The sequence below is a fragment of the Lipophrys pholis genome (assembly GCF_963383615.2).
Source record: "Lipophrys pholis genome assembly, chromosome: 21".
Taxonomy (NCBI): Eukaryota; Metazoa; Chordata; class Actinopteri; order Blenniiformes; family Blenniidae; genus Lipophrys; species Lipophrys pholis.
This window is the reverse complement of record NC_137649.1, coordinates 11,078,937-11,100,711: the sequence shown is the minus strand read 5'-3', so window position 1 is coordinate 11,100,711 and position 21,775 is coordinate 11,078,937. Positions and strand designations below refer to the sequence as shown.

The 21,775-nt window shown below is 42.0% G+C and overlaps 1 protein-coding gene across 1 annotated transcript in view; it reads right to left on the bottom strand.

Annotated features, from left to right (window-relative positions):
* Positions 1 to 21,775, bottom strand: part of syne2a (spectrin repeat containing, nuclear envelope 2a) — a gene marked incomplete at its 5' end in the record, with an annotated part of 78,272 nt that overhangs the window by 30,427 nt on the left and 26,070 nt on the right. Inside the window, 35 exons of the mRNA XM_080491082.1 lie at positions 723 to 857; positions 1,012 to 1,182; positions 1,438 to 1,620; positions 2,165 to 2,257; positions 2,448 to 2,645; positions 2,756 to 2,911; positions 3,116 to 3,196; positions 3,883 to 4,030; positions 4,119 to 4,222; positions 4,741 to 5,172; positions 5,915 to 5,977; positions 6,456 to 6,554; positions 7,334 to 7,447; positions 7,703 to 7,885; positions 8,162 to 8,284; positions 8,416 to 8,601; positions 8,822 to 8,959; positions 9,051 to 9,233; positions 9,523 to 9,654; positions 9,740 to 9,883; positions 10,064 to 10,214; positions 10,301 to 10,560; positions 10,748 to 10,948; positions 11,220 to 11,364; positions 11,452 to 11,786; positions 11,887 to 13,915; positions 14,018 to 14,259; positions 14,464 to 14,619; positions 15,375 to 15,533; positions 17,033 to 18,934; positions 19,015 to 19,185; positions 19,978 to 20,107; positions 20,621 to 20,757; positions 20,848 to 21,177; positions 21,354 to 21,518. Coding sequence (XP_080347208.1) covers positions 723 to 857; positions 1,012 to 1,182; positions 1,438 to 1,620; positions 2,165 to 2,257; positions 2,448 to 2,645; positions 2,756 to 2,911; positions 3,116 to 3,196; positions 3,883 to 4,030; positions 4,119 to 4,222; positions 4,741 to 5,172; positions 5,915 to 5,977; positions 6,456 to 6,554; positions 7,334 to 7,447; positions 7,703 to 7,885; positions 8,162 to 8,284; positions 8,416 to 8,601; positions 8,822 to 8,959; positions 9,051 to 9,233; positions 9,523 to 9,654; positions 9,740 to 9,883; positions 10,064 to 10,214; positions 10,301 to 10,560; positions 10,748 to 10,948; positions 11,220 to 11,364; positions 11,452 to 11,786; positions 11,887 to 13,915; positions 14,018 to 14,259; positions 14,464 to 14,619; positions 15,375 to 15,533; positions 17,033 to 18,934; positions 19,015 to 19,185; positions 19,978 to 20,107; positions 20,621 to 20,757; positions 20,848 to 21,177; positions 21,354 to 21,518 — 9,579 coding nt within the window. The remainder of the gene's footprint in view (positions 1 to 722; positions 858 to 1,011; positions 1,183 to 1,437; positions 1,621 to 2,164; positions 2,258 to 2,447; positions 2,646 to 2,755; positions 2,912 to 3,115; positions 3,197 to 3,882; positions 4,031 to 4,118; positions 4,223 to 4,740; positions 5,173 to 5,914; positions 5,978 to 6,455; positions 6,555 to 7,333; positions 7,448 to 7,702; positions 7,886 to 8,161; positions 8,285 to 8,415; positions 8,602 to 8,821; positions 8,960 to 9,050; positions 9,234 to 9,522; positions 9,655 to 9,739; positions 9,884 to 10,063; positions 10,215 to 10,300; positions 10,561 to 10,747; positions 10,949 to 11,219; positions 11,365 to 11,451; positions 11,787 to 11,886; positions 13,916 to 14,017; positions 14,260 to 14,463; positions 14,620 to 15,374; positions 15,534 to 17,032; positions 18,935 to 19,014; positions 19,186 to 19,977; positions 20,108 to 20,620; positions 20,758 to 20,847; positions 21,178 to 21,353; positions 21,519 to 21,775) is intronic.

The window sequence follows — 21,775 nt, the reverse complement described above, 5'->3', positions numbered from 1 at the left end:
TACATAATTGAAAAACTTGTGGTTTTATTTAAAAACAAAAAAACTAAAGTTAAATCAGCATCTGTGCAACAAGCTTTTTTCAAGCAATTTGATGTATGCACTTGTTCAATAAGAAAATACACATTTTAATGATTGAGGCACATGTTTCCACTGATTTTTCTTTCTCCAAAATAAAGCTCCTCACTGCTACCATTCGATTAAATTTATGTCTAATTTTCTTTTTCTTTTTTTTACATAATATTCAACAATTCCAAGAATCATAATACAATAGATCAATTAAATAAAACTAAGCCGATGCAAGTTTTGACATAGTTCTATAGCCAGCTGGGATTGGCTCCCTCACGGCAAGAAGAAAGGATTTCCTTCCAGCTCCCACATGGTGAAAGCTCCCAACATTACTCCCAGACTGAACTGTGATACTGCTGAAACTCAACACAACATGTTGGCATGATCTTTGTAGTTTGCTTTGTGGCATTCTGGGAAATGCTGAAAACCAGGAAAGAAATCGAATGTAGATAAGGTGCTTTTTTCTTTTTTCCTTCGTGGGGAAAATAATGTAAAAGAAGGGCACATTTCATTGTGACCTGATCCCCGTATGGAATAAATTAATAAATCACAAAACTCCTGCCACAATGCACGGAACCGAGGAGAAGGTTGCTGAGTAACAATTCAAACTGAGAGGTGAAGTTGGTGCAAATTGTGTGAAGTATGACAGGATGTACCTGGCAGGCATCTAGTCTGTGCAGCACCGACTCTTCATCATCGTCTCCCTCCGGTTCCCCGCTGCTGATGAAGGCTTCAGACTCATCCAGCACCCGACCCAGTTGACCACAATTATCCTCCCAACGGGTCCACTCCTGCCGCAGAGCCAAACATAAACCCGTACATCTATGTCCGCTTTTGATCCAAAAACCTCAGTACAGATATTTATTCCCAGAGTATCACAAGACAGAAATTCACATTTGTGTATGTATGAATTCATATGGCCTTCAGCAAATGTGCACTACAAACCTGGAGCGTCCTTTGAGAAGCCACATCCTGTTCCAGAGCCTGCTGCTGCAGAGCTTCAGCCCCGACTTCCAGCTGTACCCGCTGATCCTCCTGACGCCCCAGTGCTTCTGGCTCGTGTTGGAAAAGATGCCGGACAAAAGCCAACTGGGACCTGACGACCTGCAGGAGTTTCTGCATCAACAAGAGCAGATTTAAGATAAAAGTGAAGCTGAACAATCACAAAGAGGAAAAAAAATGAAGCAGCACACCGAAGACAGTTCATGTTTAAATATGTTTGTGTCTAATCATGAGCTTGTTTCAGCGCCGGTTGTTACTTTGAAAATCAGGAGTTTTCTTTGCGCACTCAGTTACAGAACAAGGGGCCTCAACTTAAATCTGGGTTTTGGTCTGTGTGTTGAAGAACTTGCTGAAAGCACAGTGAGACACCTTATCTCTGCAGAGGACGACTTGAAGTTTACTGTAGTTGTGAACTCGGCTTGTCTGCCTTTCTCTTATGCATTCTTCACCCAATGCCAGGAGGCGAGCGATCCCCTGAAGCAAGGACTGAGATGCATGTTGGAGCTGGGCTTTTTCCCCTGGACTCTCCCTCAGATGTCTGCCCAGCACACACTGGAGAGACAGGCAGGGGCACAGAGGCACACAGTTTGAGAATATCATCAGGCTTTTGAAACACAGACATGAAGATCAGTGCCAACTACAAGGGTTTACTGTGGACGAGGTCAATGTTAAGAATATTTTCTTCAGGGAAATGAACTGGTATTAATTAATTATGGTACCTGTGTTAGACCTGTTTGATTTTACAATAATAGTATTTCAACAATGTCATTTTTTGTAGGGTGATATGTCAGAAGCTTTATGAAATAAAAAACCATGATCGTTACAGTGGAAGGCTGAATATTAAGATCACGTCTTCTGAAACAAAAGCATTTAATTAGCAAAAATCATGCTATCTATAATTATCCATGATGATTCTAATGTCAAAAATAAAGAAAAGTCAACCAAAAACTACTCCCTGGCTAAAACAAAGTATATGTGGACTTGCGAAGTAGCGTCGATCACTACGAGAGGAGGGACGACTAAGAGACCAGAAAGGGGAAAAATCACCTGAATGAATACGGTTATACTAACAAAGTCTTACAACAGAAGTAGTCACCTCCAAACTAAGAGCGTCCTTGAGACTTGGAACGATCTCGTTCTGCTCCTGTTCAAACTCTTCTAAGAGACACGTCTGCCTCGATGAGAGCTCCTAACATGAGAAACAAAACGGGTTGCGTTAGTGTCGACAAGTCAACTCAAATTACTGCATCACGTATAAAAGACTTGCATGTGGAGTGTCATCGTCCAAAAGTCACTCATTGACTTGAGAGCAGTTGATTTAATTTAATCAATAATCTCTGCACGAGTGGAAGAGTGGGACTGAGATCCTCGTTTCAAACCTGATTGCTCTTGACCTCTGGGTGTTGACTGAGCAGACCACGGGATGAAGTGAGGACAAGCTGGACAGTATGAAGACAGTGCTGCAGGCCGGTTAAACAGCTGCACGCCTCTGCTTCTTCCTGTGAAAGTGCAGGCCTGGTCTGTGACTCCACTTTACTCATGAGCTCTGCCAGAGTCGCCACTTCAGCCGAAACACACTGAGGAGAAAAGCAGATGGAAGTCAGATGTGATTTTATGAAGACGAAATCCATTTCAAACACTTTCAACACATTAACGTGTCGAGTTCAGTTACAACGTAATCGATCACCTCCTGCTGAAGCAGCTTCATTTGAGGTTCGTCTCCGTCAGCATCCGCAGGAGTCAAACCAACGTTGGTCAGAGAGTCCAGACTGAGCAGAACGCTCTGCACAGCTTTATACAACTCCTCCTTCAAACCGGGACGAGAACCGGCTGCATCCTTCACCTGGGAAACATTTAGTATTAGAAAACAACAAGCAAAACACATTTCCAACCATGAGCAGGTAACAAGGAATGTTATCTCCGCACGGCAACTCAAAACATTGACTTACTTCACGTCAGGCATTTGTTCAGAATAAACCTGACTCTCATTATTGATCATCAAAGTTAATTGTAAACACACAGGTAAACTTTGCACTACACCACGTACTATTTTTCTGAGGATGCTGATGGATTCATGAGTCTGCTGGAGGACTGAGGAGGCCGATTCCGGGGCCGTCTCTTCTGCAGCCTGTAAAGAACACAAAACCACAGGGCTGGGTTGTGAGAGTAGGAAAATACATTGAGGGTGTAAGATAAAAATAAAAATCATGACGCACTCTTTAGGGTAAATATTGAATCGTTAGCACTTAATTATACATTGTGTAATTCCTTTACATTTCTTTGAAACGATCAGTAGTGTATTAACCGCCAAATGCATAGCTGTAAAATTGATCAAAATGATGGCTACTTATGGCACTTTTGCATTAAACTTCTCATCACACAAAAGCAGTGGTGTTCTGCCCTTTTGGTTTGATTAAGTGGAAGTAAAATATAAGACAGTGGTATTGGGAGGAAAAGGTGCATTACACCCACAATACTTGGAGAATATCCTCACAAGCACAACGACAACATGCAAACGCCCAAACCGCACTCTAACCGGGGATGTTTTTGCTTTTTCAGGCGAGGCTCATATAGAGAAGGACGCGTACAATTGTAACTCATCATAAATGAAGTAAAAAACAATTTTTCATTGTGTAAAACTGACAACTTTAGAGACACGGAAGAGAAAGAGGATTGAGCCACCAGTTTCCCTGGCAACAGATGAGGTCTCCTAGCATCCACATCTCAAAAATAATGTTGGTTCTATTATTGAGCTCCAATCCCCCCCTCTTCAGCTCTCCTTCACGACTCATCCTGGGTTTTTTTTTCTCTTACTTTTACCCGATCCCCGCCATCCTCTGCAGCGTTCACAGTTTGGTCCTCTGCGTTCACTTTTTTCAAAGTGTTCAATTTCTGGGTGATCTGGGAATGAAGCTGACTCCATCTTTGCAGCTCCTCCTCATCATGCGGGTGTGAAGCAAACCTGGGCAACACCACATGTTGTGAGCATTCAGTATAGACATGAATCACATTCACTGGAAACGTTCTTCTCTCTTTCTTTTCTGTGTTACCTGGATGACGCCTCAGAAAACACTCGGGGTTGGTGGGGCTCGTCCATCAAACTGCTGGGATTACCGTTAACCTCGCTCTGCTGTCTCAAAGAAATATCCTGACCCTTAAAGAGTAAAAAAAAGTGCACAAGTTAAAACATTCTGACATTTTTTTTACATTATACAAGAGCTTTAAGAATATAAAATCAATGCCAAACATGCAAATATGACTGGAGTTTTTCCCCCCAAAGTTCGATAGCTTCATTGTGCAAGTTACTGAAAAATTAGTTGCTCCATTTAAAGCTGCAGAATCACTTTATTTGTTACTGAATCTGAAAAAATAACAAGGGGGTTCATTTTGTGTTACTTTGGTTGGAGGACTGAGTTATTTTAGAAATGATGAAGCTCTCCTCCTGCAGTAAATGAGATAGCACTTTATTTCATGTGCAAGTCATGTGTGTGTATCTCTTAGGAATCTGATTGTACATTAATTTGCAATAGCGTTATTAATGTCACAAACGTAATCAGTTACAAGCATGTTATTACCAAAAGTATAGGAGTTTAATACATTAATCCCAGTGCCGCAAATAAGGATTTATTTTTAAGGACAAACTTGAACAATTCTGCACTTTCAGCTACTCACTGGAGCTGGGTGTGGAGGTGTGGACAGAGAAAGATCTTCATCCTCCTCCGCCTTAATGAACTCATCTGATGCTCCTTTGGCACTGATTGGGTTAACAGGTCGTGAGGGAATCAGCCGGGTGTCTTCCACCACCGCTGCAGCTCGAGGGGTCTCTGTCCGAGCTTCATGTTGTGGTGATTCAAGCCGGTCCACCACTGCAACTTTCAACTGCTCATAAACTGCTTGACCGGCCGTGGTGTTTACTGACGCTGCTGCCACAGTTTCAGGGAAAAATGCTTCGCCTGCATCAGGTTGAACTTCTTTTTCTGCACTTTCAGACACAAAGGTGGTATTGAATTCAGGCTTTAGAGGTGAAACTTTTGTCTCGACATCTTTTGGGCTCTTTTCCACTAAAGAAGAAAAGTTATTGGTTCTCTCTGGACACTCCAGCTCCTAAAAGGAAAAAAAGAAAAGAAAATTTTACTGGTGGTAAGTTAAACTCGTGTAATTTATAAATCAAAAAACAAACAGTTGGACCCAACCGGAAACGGTCACAATGTGTGTCTTCCTGCTGTTTCTTTTGAGTTTAAAAACATACCTTTATGTTAATATTATTATATTAAATTCACAGGACAAAGGTATCATGTATTTACATACTAATCATATCAATGAAAATAGGACTGCAGAAACAAATTGGTGAAATTGCTAAATGTTAATTATTAAAAATGTTGACAGGAAATCCATTATCCATTGTGCCTGGCAAATAATTGTTTTGATAGGATTTTGAAAAGAAACTTCAGTCCTGGCCAGACTTTATACATCACCAAACAAGAAAATGTGTGATATGCATGCTTTATATACTGACACAATACAGGAGTCATCAGTGACGAGAATAGTTTGTTTATTTTCAAATCCAAATGATCAATCAATAAGCTGTATTCATTCCAAACTGCTGACCAGGGGTACTTACTCTTGTCTTGCTCTTTCTAAAGCAGTGAAGTTTAATACTATTGTGATTCTGATGTTATATTTAGTTATACTACAACGTTATAAAAGTTTCGTGCTTTGACTAAAAAGCAGCAGCAACTATTGGACAGCAGCAAAAAACAAAAAACAGCACAATTGAAGGCGAGGCTGCGGAAAGACGGGAATCAAATGGGTTTAAATCAAAATATTGAAGTTGAACGTAATTTACCTGAATATCTGACACAGCTTCAATTTCAGCCATATCCTCACTGTTGAATGTCTCCTGCAGGTCCTAACATGTCGTTGGATAAATACACAAAATGCAGAGTGAGTCCATGCAGGCACATGCCTCGTCTCTGACAGTGTTTGTGTGACAGCAAAGCTCTCCGAGCAGCAGCGTATTTCAAGCAGCTGCTGCTGACAAAGTGGATTCAACCTGAGAGACACGGCGGCCGCGTCACACGGCTTCACGTCATGCAAAGATGTGCTTATTTACCTCCTGGAAAATAAGGCAGTGTTAAAGCTCGGAATTATTAAGTGAATCTAAAAAGAGATAAAGGCAGAAAAAGACACAATAAGGAATGCCAAGCAACATTCCGTTTCATTCCAAAATACGTTTAGCAGTTGTAATTAAAAATGTTGTGCGTTTCTGAGAGTTTGTGACGTTTTGTTTCGTCAATCGCAGCATTTTGGAATGAAAGCAAAGTGACAGACAGAGATTCCCATAAAAAAACATGCTTCCTTGCAGTGCAATTAGTTATCTGATTTACCTCTGGGATACTGCATGTTAGTGTGTCTGAGGATGACGAGTGATTCTCGTCTTCCTCATCCTCCTCTTCCTCTGAATTTGACAGCTCAAAAGCCTCCTGCTTTTCGTGATAAGGGCAAATGTGTGATCAAAACTTTGTTTCAAGGGAAATAAAGCAGGTGAATATATATTTAATGACTCGGCATTCTGCTGTTTTACTGGTACTTTAATGCAGAGTTAAAGTAATATAATCAATTACCACTGAAGCTCAATTGTAGTCATCCATTCATTATTATACTTGCTAATATACAAGTTCATTGTTTGGGTTGTACAGCTTGAAAGTGCATATATGACAGGAAAAATGTTGAAGTAATATACCCTTTAAGGAGATCTTAATATTGATCTAAGAAATAGGACTGAAAGGATTTATAATGTTTTGATAGAAAATGAGTTTCTCTTCAACAAAAAACATTTTTAATGATTTTGTACGCACATTAAACGTCCGTACTGATCCATTTCATATTAATGCAGATGCTTGTTAAAGTGTTACTGCAGTGCAAGCAAGTCAATTATTATGCACAAACAGAAAATGATCCAAAAAAATAGACTTTGGGATTTCCTTGAGCCTTCCCAGCCTCCTGGATCAGTTTTTAAAATCTACAATTCTAGGATTATATTTCCGATGGCACTGTAACCGGCAGGCTCAACTAATCCCAAATCAATATTTAGTGGGTTACATTTGAATTCTCTGTTAGGTGTTATTTCCCAAATCATAAGTACAAGCTGCTGAATAATGTGATTTAGGCAAAAATTTGGTTGATTTAATAAAATAAAAAAAAGTCTCAATTAATCAGGTCTTGCAATGAGACATTAAATAGGAGTATTTGTTGGGATTGCTACCTGCACTAAGCGTCTGTGCAGAGATCCACCCAGCTGCTGCATCTGCCGCGCAGCATTAGAGACGGTCGTGACGTCAGGATCCACGTTTGTCTCTCCTTCTTCCCTAATCTGGGTCTAGTTCAGTCAAGAAGATGAAAAAATTAAAAATAAATTATTTGATGAAGGTTGGTGAGAAACATGTTAAAGTTTGTGTTGAGACACAGAGGCAATCATCAAAGGGATTTTAGCTGAAAACACAAACAATGGAATAATGGAATTATTTTCATTGATAAAGTAAATTTAAAAAAAAAACTATACACCAAATGTTTAAACCCTGAACTCTTTAGTGAGGAAAGTACATGTGCAGTATTTTCAGACTTCACGTTTTACCTCCAGCTGAGAGGCTTGTTGCTGGGCAAGTTGTTCCAGCTCCCCCAGGGGCTGCAGGAGCTGTCTGGGTCTGGAAAAGACCAGCAAGCTCTGCTCTGCTCCTCTCAGCATAAGAAACTCCGATCTGGATCCTTCTATTGCCTCCAATGTCTTCCGCATGGACTGAACGTTGGCCAGGATCACCTAAACAGGTAAATTGTTAGCTCCAGTTACTGGTGTGAAGCAGGAACCAACAGGAAATTAACATTTGATACAGAAATCCAGTGGAAAATATATCCCATTATGCAACATCATCTTTTAGAAGAATGGCAACTAAAAGTTTAATTATACACAACTTGTAATGTATTTAAGTCTAAAATAACGTTAATGTATTTAATCTAATGTGCACAAATTTCTCCAAAATAAGAGTTTATATACTTTCCATGGTTCCGGATGGGAGTAATATCTGCATTGCTTTACCTGTCGATTCTGAAGATGCTCAGTCAGAGGGATGTCAGAAATGTCCATGGAGGATAAAATCGTCCTGATTTTAGGGATATTTTTCTCAATGGTCTTTATTTCAGCCTCCATTGCCTCCACCATCTGAAAACCAAAAATTCCACAAAGCTTTGATGTGACTGATTATTTGAAAACAGTTTGGGTGCACTGACATTTTTTTGTTTTGTTTTGTTTTCTAATAACCTCACAATCTTAGAAGGAATTTGATTACTTACGCCAACAGCATGACAAAGTTGCTCCAGTGGCTCCTGGATGCTGCTCTGCATGTTCTGGACTTGCTGGTGGTTGTGGTCCAGTTGTTCCTTCTGGGAACTCATGTCACACACACAAGAGATTTCCTCCAGTTCCGAGCCGAAGTCCTGCAGGTTGTGCCCGAGCCTCTCAGAGTCGTCCATGACCAGCTGCAGGTCAGATATTTGCATTAAATGAATCTTTAATCCGAACAATCTTTTCAGGGTATTTATTTCAGGTACAAAACAGCAACAGCATAAAAAAGTGGGGAAATACATTAGGAGAGTAGGAATGAATGAAATCATTGTATAAATCAATGAACATACACTTATGCAAATAAAGGCCGATAAAAGTAATTAACTTGTTATTGTTTAGTTGTTTCTCACTAACCTGCAGAGACTTTGCGTGATTCTGCATGCTTCTGGCTGTTGTGAATGAGCAGGGACTGCTGAGCCACGTCTGTGCCTCTTCCAACCAGCAGGTGGCGCGAAACAGGAGGTCTTCATACTCCTGAAGAGAGGCCGGTATCTAACATTTCAAAAAGGACAAACAAAAAATGTCGGATTGCGGTTTTGTGTCCCTGTCCCTGTCTTCTCAATCTAGTGAAAGTAAGCCTGACTCGGTTGAGGAAGCTGGTGCGTTGCTCGGCCATCTGTGATGCATTCTGGTAGAGCTGCAGTGGCTGAGTGAGCTGGTCGATGAGAAGTTGGGTTTGATTTGGTTGTTCCTCTGCAAGGTCTTGCACCTCGCTCTCCAGAAGCATCAAGCTGCTGTGCCATGTGTCCAGCTCATCCCACGCATGCTAAAGAACAAGCAGTGTAACAAAAACAGCCAAAATACAGCCAATCAATATTTGTTATTTCTCGGGAGCAAGGGCAGAAATTGTGCATGAGCTATAGTTTGACGTCTTACAAAAAAGCATAGTGTAAAATTTCACAAAAAACTAATGATGGATTTGGATGAAAACTGTATTTGAATGTGGAATTTAAAGTGACAGAAGGTCTGAGAGAAAAAAAATCACTATGGCGACACTGTGAATAAACACATCTTGAAACTAATTTACTGTAATTTAAGCGCCACTGCTCACAAACCTTAAGAACATTTTGAGCTTCAATTAGTGTTGGACTTCTCTTCTCCAGTAAGGCTTTCACTTTCTCCAGGCCAGAATCCAGCTCCTTCACTCTGATAGACAGCTTCCTAACCGTGCTGCTACTCTCCATAAGCTGTTGAACACACACAAACATTTGCAAAAGGCATTATAGGTTTGGTTGGGAGACGATTTATGTGTTCAGGTCTGTTTCATGTCACCTTCGCCTCAGTTTGTTGCAGCGACAGATGAACATCTTGGATGGTTCTTCCAATATCGGCAGGAATCTCTGCATATCGGCTCTGTACACTGTCTGTGATGCACTTAAGTCTGGTCCTCTGGGAGAACAAGTCTCTGTGGAGCGCCTGTCAGTGTGGAAACACAGGAGCAGCGTGAGAAGGAAAGAAATACAAGAAAGATGAATAAAGCATACATTACTGATCCCCTGAGGGAAGTGAAAATGAATGCTCAATGAAATTTTATCTTTCCCTTTAACAAATTTCAAAGATTCTAAACTTGAGACATAAAAAAGAAAATATTCCAACCTGTCTTTTACTTGGACTTGAATATGCATCCAGCGACTGAAGAATAGTGAGGACGTCTTTGTCCACATTTTCAATCTCTTCCTGGACTTGCTGTCTCTCCCTCTCTTCTGCCTGGGCTGCAGCCACAACCAGCAGGTTTCTCTCTTTCAAGCTGTTGGGGGGGGGGAAGTATTGTTTTTATCACCCAGGATATAAATGAGTAATTCACTCTTCACAAATCTAATAAACAAATCTCACCTCCTGACATTCTCCTGGATCTTTACCAGTGTTTTCCCGACAGGCCCGGGGCTGGTAGGCTCATGGGAGGTGGATAAGCTCAGGGCGTGCTCCAGACGATGCTCCAGGGATGCTAAGGCCTGCTGCTCCTGCTCCAAACCTGCCTGGTGCATCTCAGCCTGAGCGAGAAGTTCCTGGGGTTCATCTTGAGTGAAGCTCACCGCAGACGAGTCGGGAACATCAGCTTGAAGACTTGCCAAAAAGCTGCAACACTGCTCCATCTGATTAAAAACAAAGGGATTGAAACTTCATATACTGTCATTTGTACGTGCATAACACACATTAGCTACAGAATACAATAGAATCCACTTGATAAAGACAATATTTTAACAAGGGTTGTATCTTACTGTATTCATCATTAATTAATCAACACAACAAAGTCTACAGTACATGCACAGTGAAACTCACACTTGCAGCGATGTCCTTCCACTCCTCCCCTCTCTGTTCAGTGTGAGCCATCAAGAGGCCGACACCCCGCCGTAAGGAGACCCGACGCCTCCAAAGGGCACCGAGCTCTCCATCTTTTCCAACCCCACAACCCTGCATCGGGCATCCAGCTCTCAAATCTTCTATCTTTACGGCAAGGCCGCGAAGATCTTCCATCAGAAGCTTGATGAAGGAATGAACAGAAGTCATATATGAACCTGAATACTGTGGTATACGTGACAGTGAGGGGTTGCTACAGCAACTGAGTGTATAATGTTAGGTTGCATTATATACAAATAGTAGACACAACAGTTGTCAGTAACATTGTAAATAAATCCTAAAAAACTATATATATATGTTATATGTTCGGAGCCATTTGAAAACAAAATGAATCCTCTCAAGCAGATATACATGAATGTGACTCAACAGCAATACAGCATTGCCTGTCATCTACCTTAGCTCTTCTTTGTTGGGCAATGCATTTTTCGTATGAAGTCACTTGCTGTGCAGCGCAGTCCGTAAGCTGAGCTTCGATTCCTGAAAGATGTTGACGTACGTCCTCGTGACATTTCCTGTGGGTTTGTGCCCCCATTTCACACCTGTGTCACAACAAAAATGAGTGACACCATGATTGAAAAGAAGAAAGTACATAGAGCAGCATTTAAGAACTGATTACTTTACATTACCTCTTTAAAGTCTCCAGCCTGAGTTGAGCCTGAGCCTCCAGTACAGCTCTTCCTACCAGCAGCTGGCCGAGGATGTCGATGTGCAGCTGCTCGGTTTCTGGGCCGGAGAGGCAGCGTTGGTGAGGCACCCGCTCCATGAGGTGGCAAATGTGAGCTTGAAATCCATCTTCAAGAGCTTCCAGGGCCTGTTGGGTCTGCCGCTGTTCTTCAGTACAATCCAAAAAGCCTCCAGGGGCTGACAGGAAGGTTGCCTCTGCATTATGGAGGAAGCCGATCGCTCCCTGAGCGGCCCATTGATAATCCTTCAAGGATTCTCGAGCCTGAGATAAATGATCCTGTTGGATACATGTGGCACGTAATCAAGCAAATATCAGAAAAATAATGCCACAATGCAAATTTGGTAGAAAAAATAAAAAGTCAGGAAGCTGAACTTACCATTTGCGAGTGACACTCATGCATCACTGCATCTCTCAGAGAGAAGAGTTGTTTGTGTTCTTTCATGTTGATGTTTTCTTTCCGTCCCAGGCCTTCCAACACACGCATCCCTGACTCCATGCTTCTCCACATCACCCAGTGTTGTTGTAATGCAATATCGATCGCTTTTTCATTTGGGCTCACTGGTTTAGCCTTCTCCAGCTCCGCTCTGGTATTTTCTAAGACTTCTTTAAAGGCAGGAAGCTCAGAGTTGAACCTCAAATCCAGCAGAAACTCAGTCTCCAGATTTTTGATATCCTCTCGAGCAGACTGCTCCCAGGAGACCAACGTTTCCACCGTGGCGTGAATCTTCTCTTTCTCTGCCTCGAGATCAGATGGTTGGAACTCCTGTGCTATGGCCTCCAGTTGGTCTGCTGCTTCCTGGCACTGCGTCTTGATCAAGGGAAGTTCGACCAGGAGTGCTTGGCAGACTTTAAACCTCTCTCCAACACTTACTGTCTTGTTTTTGACGTGCTGGACGTGCTTATCTGCAATGTCCCTAGATTCAGTCATTTGTTTCCACAGGTGTAGATATTTCTGTTGTTCCAGGGTGTTTGTGCTGAGAGACTTGCACCTGTCCTGTAACTCTCCAATAGAGCACAGCACCGAGTTTCTCTTGGTCTCCTGGCAATGCTTAAGTTCCTGTACTTCACACTGATGCTCCATCAGCATGTGCTTCAAATGTGCGATCACTGAATGGGTTGCTTGAGTCAAAGGGAACCGTTGCTGCTCCAGACTAGCAGAAATTTGCTTCAAGCTCGCTTGGATAGAAGACAGCTCCTGATCAGAAGACATCCGCTCATGGAAAAGCTCTTTTAATTCCCAGCAGGTGGCCTTCTCATGAGCAAGCAACCCATCCAATTCTGTCCAAAGGCCCGAAATTCTGTTGACAAGATAGCGGCTCTCTCCCGGACTCAACTCTGTGGCTATTTTCTCGCAGGCATCTGACAACGATTCCAGCAGTTTAAGGGAGCTCTCGAGCTTCGCCGTGGCTATTTTGTGACTTTTCAGCTCACTTTCCAGCTCCCTGACGTCAGTGTTTGAGACATTCTCGACATGGTTGCAAGGGTCTCTTTGAGCATGAGTTTCTGCCAGCCAGGCATCCATGCCGGCAAGCTGACACAACAGCTTCTCTCTCTCATTCAGATTTTTCTTCATGGTGTCCAGAATATGACCCAAACTCGCAGAAATAGCGTCGTACAGGTCCACTACGGTTTTGAAGATTTCGTCACTTTCCTCTTTTTCCATGTCAGAAGCAATCTGCTCAAATTGCACTTGCATTTTGGACCTCCTCGACAAAATATCTGTTTGGAATTTCTTAATTTCTGCAATCTGGATACGGGCCTCCTCTGGGAAGAGGGCCAACTTTTCCCCGACAGAGATGTGGTTCTCTGCTTGTTTGGCGAATATGATCAGATCTCGCAGTTGTCTGTTGAGCTTAGTGGAAAGATTGATCCCACAGCCATATGTGAGAGAGTCCACTTTGTTCTTGGTGACACTGAGGAGGGACTCCAAATCCTGAAGACTACGTCTGATCTCTTCTTTTTCTTTTTGACCCAGAGAAAAACTGATGAGAGAGTCTGACTGGGATTGTAAATGCTGATAAAGCTGGTTGTACAGTTTTAAGTCTGTGGTGAGACAAACCATTTCTAAGGCACCTTTGCTGTCAAGGTTTTCACAGTTGGATATCTGAAGAGCTTCAAGTTTGGCTTTAAGCAGTTGGGACTCTTTCAAAAGGAGCGAGGACTGACAGGTGGAGTTTGAGGCGTGCCGCAGAGCTCTTTTGATACTTCCTTCAAGAAGCCTCCATTCCTCCTGGACGTCTCCGAGCTGAGCAAGAAGAGCCCCCGAACTTTCAGCGTCACTCAAGTGGACTGACAATTGGCTACTTAGGAGAAGCAACTCCTCCATGATGTGTTTCTTCTGCTCCATGGTTTGCAGCAGAGCGCTGAGCTGTTCGGCCTGTAGGCCACTGCTTCCCAAAGCATTCCTGGCGAAATTCAGAGCAAAAAATTTAAGTGCACCACGAGAAACATACACAGGTATGAAATAAATTATAGCGAGTGAATGCGTTAGCATTTCGTGAACTCACAGGTTTGCCTTTTCTTTCTCTGTAGCCAAAACCTCCAGGAAAATTTTAGCGATCTTCATTAATCTGTGATACTGCTTGACCTGATCCAGCTGTGCTACTTTGACCTGCACAGTAGCAGAAGCATCGAGCAGCGCAGCACTCCACTGTCCTTCAGCAGCTTTTGAGTCGCTTGGATCACGAGCCTCCGTAGCGCTGATGCTTTTCATCACAGCTACCTGTTCCTGCACCAAGCGCCTGTATTCCTGAAGAAAAAGACACAACGATCAGTATTATTGTTTACTTGTGCAATAAGGAGGAAACTGAGCTGATTTTTCAAACAAAATGTGCATGAAGATCAACTTTTTAATTGTGTCTATTTCGTCCATCTTTTTCCTGGTGACAATCGTGTACTTATGAACATCAGTGATAAAAGACAGGGGAAACGTCTCGGGGAGGACTGTACATACCTCTGCCTCCTCCAGCTGCGTGGCCATAGCTTTGACACTGAGCTGAGCTGGTTGGTATCGACATGCCAGAACTTGCTGAACCGTTCGTATCAATCGAATCTCTGGTTCACCGGGAGAAAACTTCAGGTACCAGTTTAAATCGAGGTGTGGTGTTCTCTGTGGGGTGATAGGAGCAAACAGTAAGAAATGAAAGTGAATTCGACAATGTGTTAAACAAAGGTCAAAGCTTGAGTTCACATAGTTATGGAGAGAAAGGAGAAAAACAAGAGGAAAGAGGGAAAATGAAAATCAACAACAGAAAGACACCGAGCTTTGAAAGCAAGAAAACCAAGAAAATCCAAAAGGTGTCCAAAAATTCTGCAAACAATAGGGTACCAGACATTAATGAATCATTCATCATGTTCAGGGCAACAAGAGGCACGACAAAGAGCTGTGATTTATAAAATGGTTACAAAGGACATCAGAAATCAACAAGGCTCACACTTTTATTCTTTCTAGTCAGGTACTTGGTATTCAAAGGAACAGTATGACATTGCATGCCACTGACTGTATACAGTGTGTAATTAGAGCCACTAATGACAGGAAATCACTGTATCACTCAAATCCTTCCTGTTGACGCTCTGATCAGCAGCCTTGAGGGAATATACAAACATCAATCAAAACACTTATCTGTTCACTGTCCCGTGAAGTCAGAAGTAACTTCTTGACCTTTTTGGACACATGACAACCTTCTGGATTGACTTACTTAAAAAAAAAAAAAACTTAATGCCAACTTACTGTATTACATGTATTGCATAAAAAGATTACAGGTTTTGGACAGAAACCTTTGCTGCGTTTTCTCTTTCATTTATCCAGTCACTTCAGCTTGGTGCAGAAAACATTACTCATGTTAAAATCCAACAAATACTCACGTTGATTACGTTACTCCTTCCCACCAAGCTCTGAACCTCAGCCAAAATATCCTGCATGGTGGAGCTCTGTTTGCAGGATTCAAATGATCCACCTGTTGTCTCCTCCGCAGCCATATCAGCTGCTCCACACTCAGAGTCTGTGCCTCCTTGGCACTGCAGCTGAAACACAAAACACAGGGGTGGCGTCACACTTTAGCCGTCTTCTTCGCCTGTGTTTGCCCTGGGATAATGACAGCTTCCTGTTCGCCCTCTCTGCGGCGGTAAATGTTAGAAGATTGACGGTGGCCCAGCGAGTCAGTACAGTTAACAGAAGAATGTGCCTGAGTCAGGCGCAGTCTGCCCTGAGGGAGGAGGACTCTTTTATCCATGTACAAAGTGCTGTATCTCCTGCCTCCTTTATAAAATGATCTGTTGGATCTTGGCTACACGGGACAAACAGCAAAACATAGCATGAACTGAACTGTTGTGAATAAAATGTGATCCTGGGAGATCTATTTTAAAACCTATTGGGCATGAGGAAGGTGTGTCGGTGGAGCAGTAGGAAGATAAGCCCATTTCAAACTGTGCATACATGACTTTTATTGAATTACAAACAGTTGAGTGGTCAGAAGAGACCTTTTGTAAAAAAGACCAGCTGTTTACGGTGGAGGCATGTTGTTATTACTCAGGATGATGACAGGTTGTTTTACTGAGAAAAATGGCCCAAAAAGGAATGCAGAAAATGCAAGAAACTATTGGTTTGTTATGCAGGCGCAAAATAATAGGCATCAATATATCAAACCTGGTACCAAGTGTGTGATGGCAGAGAGGGGTACTTTCTTAAGTTTCCAGCCGTCAGTGCAGGAAACACCCATTTTTGCATCATTTACTTAAATTTCTGAATGTTTATGCATTTTTATTTCATTTCTTAAACACATGAGCGATGCTGAGTCTTGTGGGTGTTCAGGATAGGAAACAAAGTTTTAGCGAAGAAATCACTTTCCAAGAAAACGTGGATGGCTGGTGGTATGTAAGTGGTTTGCTCGCTTGCCTCGCAGGGAGATAGTCCCCGGTTTGATTCCAGGCATGGGAGGCTTTTTGTGTGAAGTTTGCTCGCGTGACTTTTTGCGGAGCAAAAATATAAATTTGGTGACTCACTGTGAGGCAAGAGAGCAAAAACCACTTGCATACCGCCATTGTCTTGATTTGTGTGTGACTGTCTGTCTTAGAAAAGCTTGTAAAGTAGATTCAACTGAGACGACAGCACCCCCTGTCAGTAAAAGATTCCGATTGTTAGAAAACAGTGTTGTATTTTTTAAAGCTCTTGAAAAGATGCAACGCAACCAAACATTTTGATACATTTGATTGAATTTTTAATGATAAAGAGCATTCCTTAGGACTTTTCTGCCATAAAATAACTAAAAGCTAAAAATAGTAATGCTGTAATTCCATTCATGTATTTCTACACTGAGGTGAACTAAATATCACACTCAAGGTGTGTATGGTGAGAATAATAAGCAACTGCTGCACTAACAACATTTTCACAGATGGCTTATTTAATTCAAACAGAACGTGATTCCTGTGCACCATAACAGAAAATGTCCTGATTCCAATGTTTTCAGTTTCACATTTACCAAATGTTTGAATGAAACAACAAAAAAACTCAAATGTAAACTTACCTCTGCCTGTGTGACGGTAGAGTCCTTTACTGCTGTGGATGACTCCGATTCACATTCTGCTTTTGCCGTTGGCGGACTGTCTTGGCTTTTTGGCACTTTTGAGCATTTTATTTTGGATTTATTTGTCTCTCCTGTATCTTCTCCTTCTGCCGCCCGCTCACATGCTGAACCTGCCGACTGTGCCAGGTCAGCAACTGTCACCTGGTTAACGACAGCTGCAGGTATTTGTATTTTAGCCAGGTCGTCTCCTGTTTGCAGAGAATCCTCCACAGTGCAAAGCAACAATGAGCTCTCTGTTTGCTCCTTGGAGTGACAGAGCCCTGAACTCTCCTCTTGTTTGACATGTGGGAGTGTTGTTTCTACCTCATGTGGGGCAATGAGCACACATTCAGCAGCAGTGACACACGACTGGTGGGAAGACGACACGTCATTATGCTCCGGTTCACGTGTGATTTGATTGCCCTCATTGGCACCACTGGTTTCTTCCTTCTCATGTTCTGAATTCATTATCATCGAGGGGTTTGATCCTGGACACAAACTGTGGCCTTTCAGCTTGGTTTTATCCTGTTCAGGATTGATTGATGAAGTAAGGAAGTGCGATTTCTTTTCAGGAGAGCTTGTATTTGAAACATCTGCAGGCTTTGTATCACAAAGCTGTTCTCTCTGAGGAAATGGGAAAACATCTGAGCTGCCCAGTGGAATATTTGAACTTTCCTCAATTACTTTCTGCTGCAGCTTCGTGTCCAACCCAATATTCAATGCTTGAGCTGAGTTTCCACTTATATCCTGACAGTGCACCTCTTCCTCTTGAGCATCAATACATTTAAGTTTTTCTTCTAATGATAAAGGGCAATTTCTCATTTCCTCCATAATGGATTCAGGACTGGCTGATGTAAAAGGTCTTGATTTCTTCTCACAAGTTTCTTTGTTTGAAAGCTTTATATCGCAATGATCTCCTCCCTGTGGACATTTAAGCAGGTCTGGATGGCTGGCATTATTTTCCTGCATGTCTTGTGCCTCCAGGTCCAACACCACAGTAAATCCCTTCTTTGGGCTCCCGATGTCACCCTCGCAGTGCTTTTCTTGTTTTATGGCAGCAGGATCTGCCTCTGATTTGTCTGATTCTAATCCTCCATCAAAGCTTTTCAAGCTTTCCTTCTCTGGTGCTGTAAAACCTGCAGGTTTCTTCTCCCGGGATCCTTTATTTGACATTTCTAGGAGCTTGGTCTCACTAAACTCTACTTCCTGGCTGCTATCATCATTTTCCTTCTTCACCATGTCTCCTGGCTCCATGTCCAACACAATCGTAAACATTTTCTTTGCGCAGGTTGAGGTGTCGTCTCTGTTCTGTGCTTGAGAATTTGCTTGTTGATCTAAACACTTATTGGCAGTCAGAAGCCATTCAGGCATTAATAGCTCATGTTCACTTCTTTGCTTGCTCCTTAGAGGAGTGGTATCAGTGCACAATGTGCCACTGTCATCTTCGGACCCATCAGAAGTCTTCCACTCTATTTTTGGTGGCTCTGATGTGACTTGTTGTGATGCTTGTTGGATTTTGGACTTTGAAACAGGCACTGTGGTATCTTCTTTAGCTTTTTCCGTGAGAGTACTAGTCGTACACAGAACAGAAACGTCTGGATTTTTCATTAAAATACATGTTTGATCCTGTTTTGTTGGATCAGCTGCTGCATTTCTTCCAGTTGATGTATCTGCGACAGGCTCGGTAGACGGATGAAGTTGTTCTGAAATGGAGAGACTGCTCTGAGTTTCAATTCGGTTGCTTGTTGCAGGAGATGAGGAGGAAACGGGAGGCATTTGGGTGTAAGTTTTCTCAGATGAAGGTGAATGTTGTGTCCCGTCTTCACTGCTTTCCAGTTGTGCTCTCCTTGAGCTGTAATCCAACTGTGACACAATAATTATTCACATTATTAGAATTAGGTTTGCAGTTGATTGTGTAATTATGGGTGTGCAGGTGAACTCACCAGGCATTTGGACAGCATTTGAAACGCAGGTTTGCTGTCTTTGAGAGCCCGTGAAGCCTTATTCCGCAGTTTCTTTGTCGCTTTTGCGCCCAGACAATTTAGAAGAAAGATTTTTTCCGACAACACCTCATCCAGCACTCGCTGATGCCCCAAACCTTCATCCATGGCTGCCTGCAGGCACACACATAGATTCAAGCCTATTCAGTTTCATGTTTTTCTGCACATAAAACACTCTTTCAAGGCAGAGAGACTCTCCAGTATCATGGCGGTATTTCTTTTCTGAATTACTTTTGTGTTAGTAAGCAGCGGGTAAAGCCTGGGTTTAAATATGTCACTTCCTCCTTGTTAATGCGTCGTGTGACTTTTCGGAAGGTTTATCTGTGGTATTTTATGAAAAAACCACACAAAATACACAATTTCCCTGTTGGGGACTAAAATAAAGGGTTTTCCTCCCAAAAAATAAATGGCAAAAGATAATCAGCTTGGCATTAAAGCAAAGAGAAAATGCAACTTTAGTTGAAAGCTTTACCTTTTAGCTTTTGAGAGAACTACTCCACTGTTTTTAACTCTACAAGTGTGAGGGAAGAAACTGTTGCACCAAGGCCTTGATGAAACTTAGTACGCTTAATTCTATCTTTAACTTTTTTTAATCATAATTTGTCTCACAGTGTTTTCAAAAGAGTGTTTACTACATTATTATGTTGTATAAGAAATGATGTTGAGAGTTAGCCTCAGCTGAACATTTGCATTATGCATGTGATCATATGTTTATAGCTCTGTAATTTAATCATGAGCAGGGCTGGATAACTTTCACTTTCGTACACTGAATTTGTAAAGAGATCTATCATCATTAATAGAAAGTAAAACTGCAAACTAAAGTACTGTATGTTTATATAAGTACATTTGTTTTAATAATGATGATGAATGTGTTACAGATCATATAAAAACATTGGTGAGTTTGACCTGGTTGAGTGATGATGGCTCAGATTTCACCGTTTTGCTCCATCGCTGCAGCTGACCAGTGACCTCTCTTATTCTGTTTGCAGTTTTTTCTGCACACTCCTGCTTTCTTTGTAGTATAATGGACTTGAGGCTGCAGGGAAACAGTATTCAAAAAGGTATGGTGAAGATAACCCTCGAAAAACAAGAATAACAACAAAACAGCAACCACATTTTGAAATGTAACAACGCTGAGAGTAATGCTATGTAGGAGCAAACTTGTCCTTTATCCTTGTTAGTATTTGTTTCTGATGGAGCTCTTTCTCACCCATCGGCACAAGGATGGAAATGAAAATCTACTAAAAAGAGAGCAATTTTTGGTTTTGTGTTCACAATGAAATCACTAGGAAGGCGAGGTTTTTTGTGAAGTGAGCCTCAAATATTCTTGTTTTTTCCACTTGTTCTCTACAAATTCTGCTATGAGCACCTAATCCCTGAATTTAATTTGGCAGATTAAATCACATGTAGATATTAAAGTCTGTGTAAAAAATCTGAATGAAATCTAAAATTCTGTTCAGTGTTCACTGATATAAAATACAACTATATGGAGGTATCAAGTTGCGTGGATGTTGTAGGACGACATCTTCCATGTCTTGGAAACAAGTACCTGTCAGTGTCTCTTAAAACTGCATTAACAGTTGAAAGAGCATCTGAAGGAGGCACTTGCTGTGTGACGCTCGAGTCGCTTGTCCTCTGCAGATCGTTAACTCTGGCTTCCAGCTCTGTCAGCTGAGCATCCAAGTCCTTGGAAAAGGGAGACAAATACTTCTTTAAATTATTATCTGTTGTCATTTTTATTTCTGTCATCCACGGAAGAAGCATTCTCAAGAGTACCTGTATTGTGCACCAGTGTTGTTTCAGCTGGCTGATCTCAGGCAACACCTCACGGACTCCAGACAGATTGTCCACATTTTCAGCCACAGCTTTCACTGCTATCTGGAGGCGGGAGGCCTCTGCTTCAATTTGCTGAACAGTTTGATTCCCGTTCACTCCAAGAACAGCCAGATGTTCTCGGATGCTGCTCTCTAGCGCGCCCTTGTGGGATTTGAGATCACTGAATTCCTGGGAGAGACGTGTTGATATGGAGCTGACGGCCATAGGGTCTTTCAGTGTTTCAAGTTGTATAATGTCTTTTTCCATGTCTGTTACTCCTTTAAGCAAGGCCTAAAGAGTCGAATGAGTAAAAGGTACATTCGAGGGATTAATGCAGAACGATACCATTCAAAAAAACTCATCTACTTTAACAGATGTATTGTGGTTTATCGTAACGGCGAAGTGAAATGAAAATGTCAGTCCGCCTGTGCAAAATTCAGCAGGTCAGTTTACTGAATGAAACTCACCTCGAGAGATGACACATCAGTGTTTGGTGCAGCTGAGATTTCCTGTTGTGTTTGACAGAGCGACATCCTCTCCTGCAGGGATGACAATTTATGCCAGCAGTCCTGCAGCGACCGGCCAAACTGATCCTCGTTACTCACACCTTCCTCGAGGTGCGAGCACTCACCCTGAGGACGCCCCAGGTACACCAGGACACACAGTCAGACTGATAGTTTTCACATTAACAATACCAGCAGTGATAATACTAGGGCACGTACCAATTCAGTGACCTCCCTGCTGTGTCAGCAAGTGGATTTTTTATATATATATATGTGGATTTAATGTGTGAATTTTGACATGTTATCATATCAAGTATCTGAAATATTTCCAAATATGAGGTCATCATAAGAGGATTCCACTTTTACAAGGTTCAATTGTGGAAAAA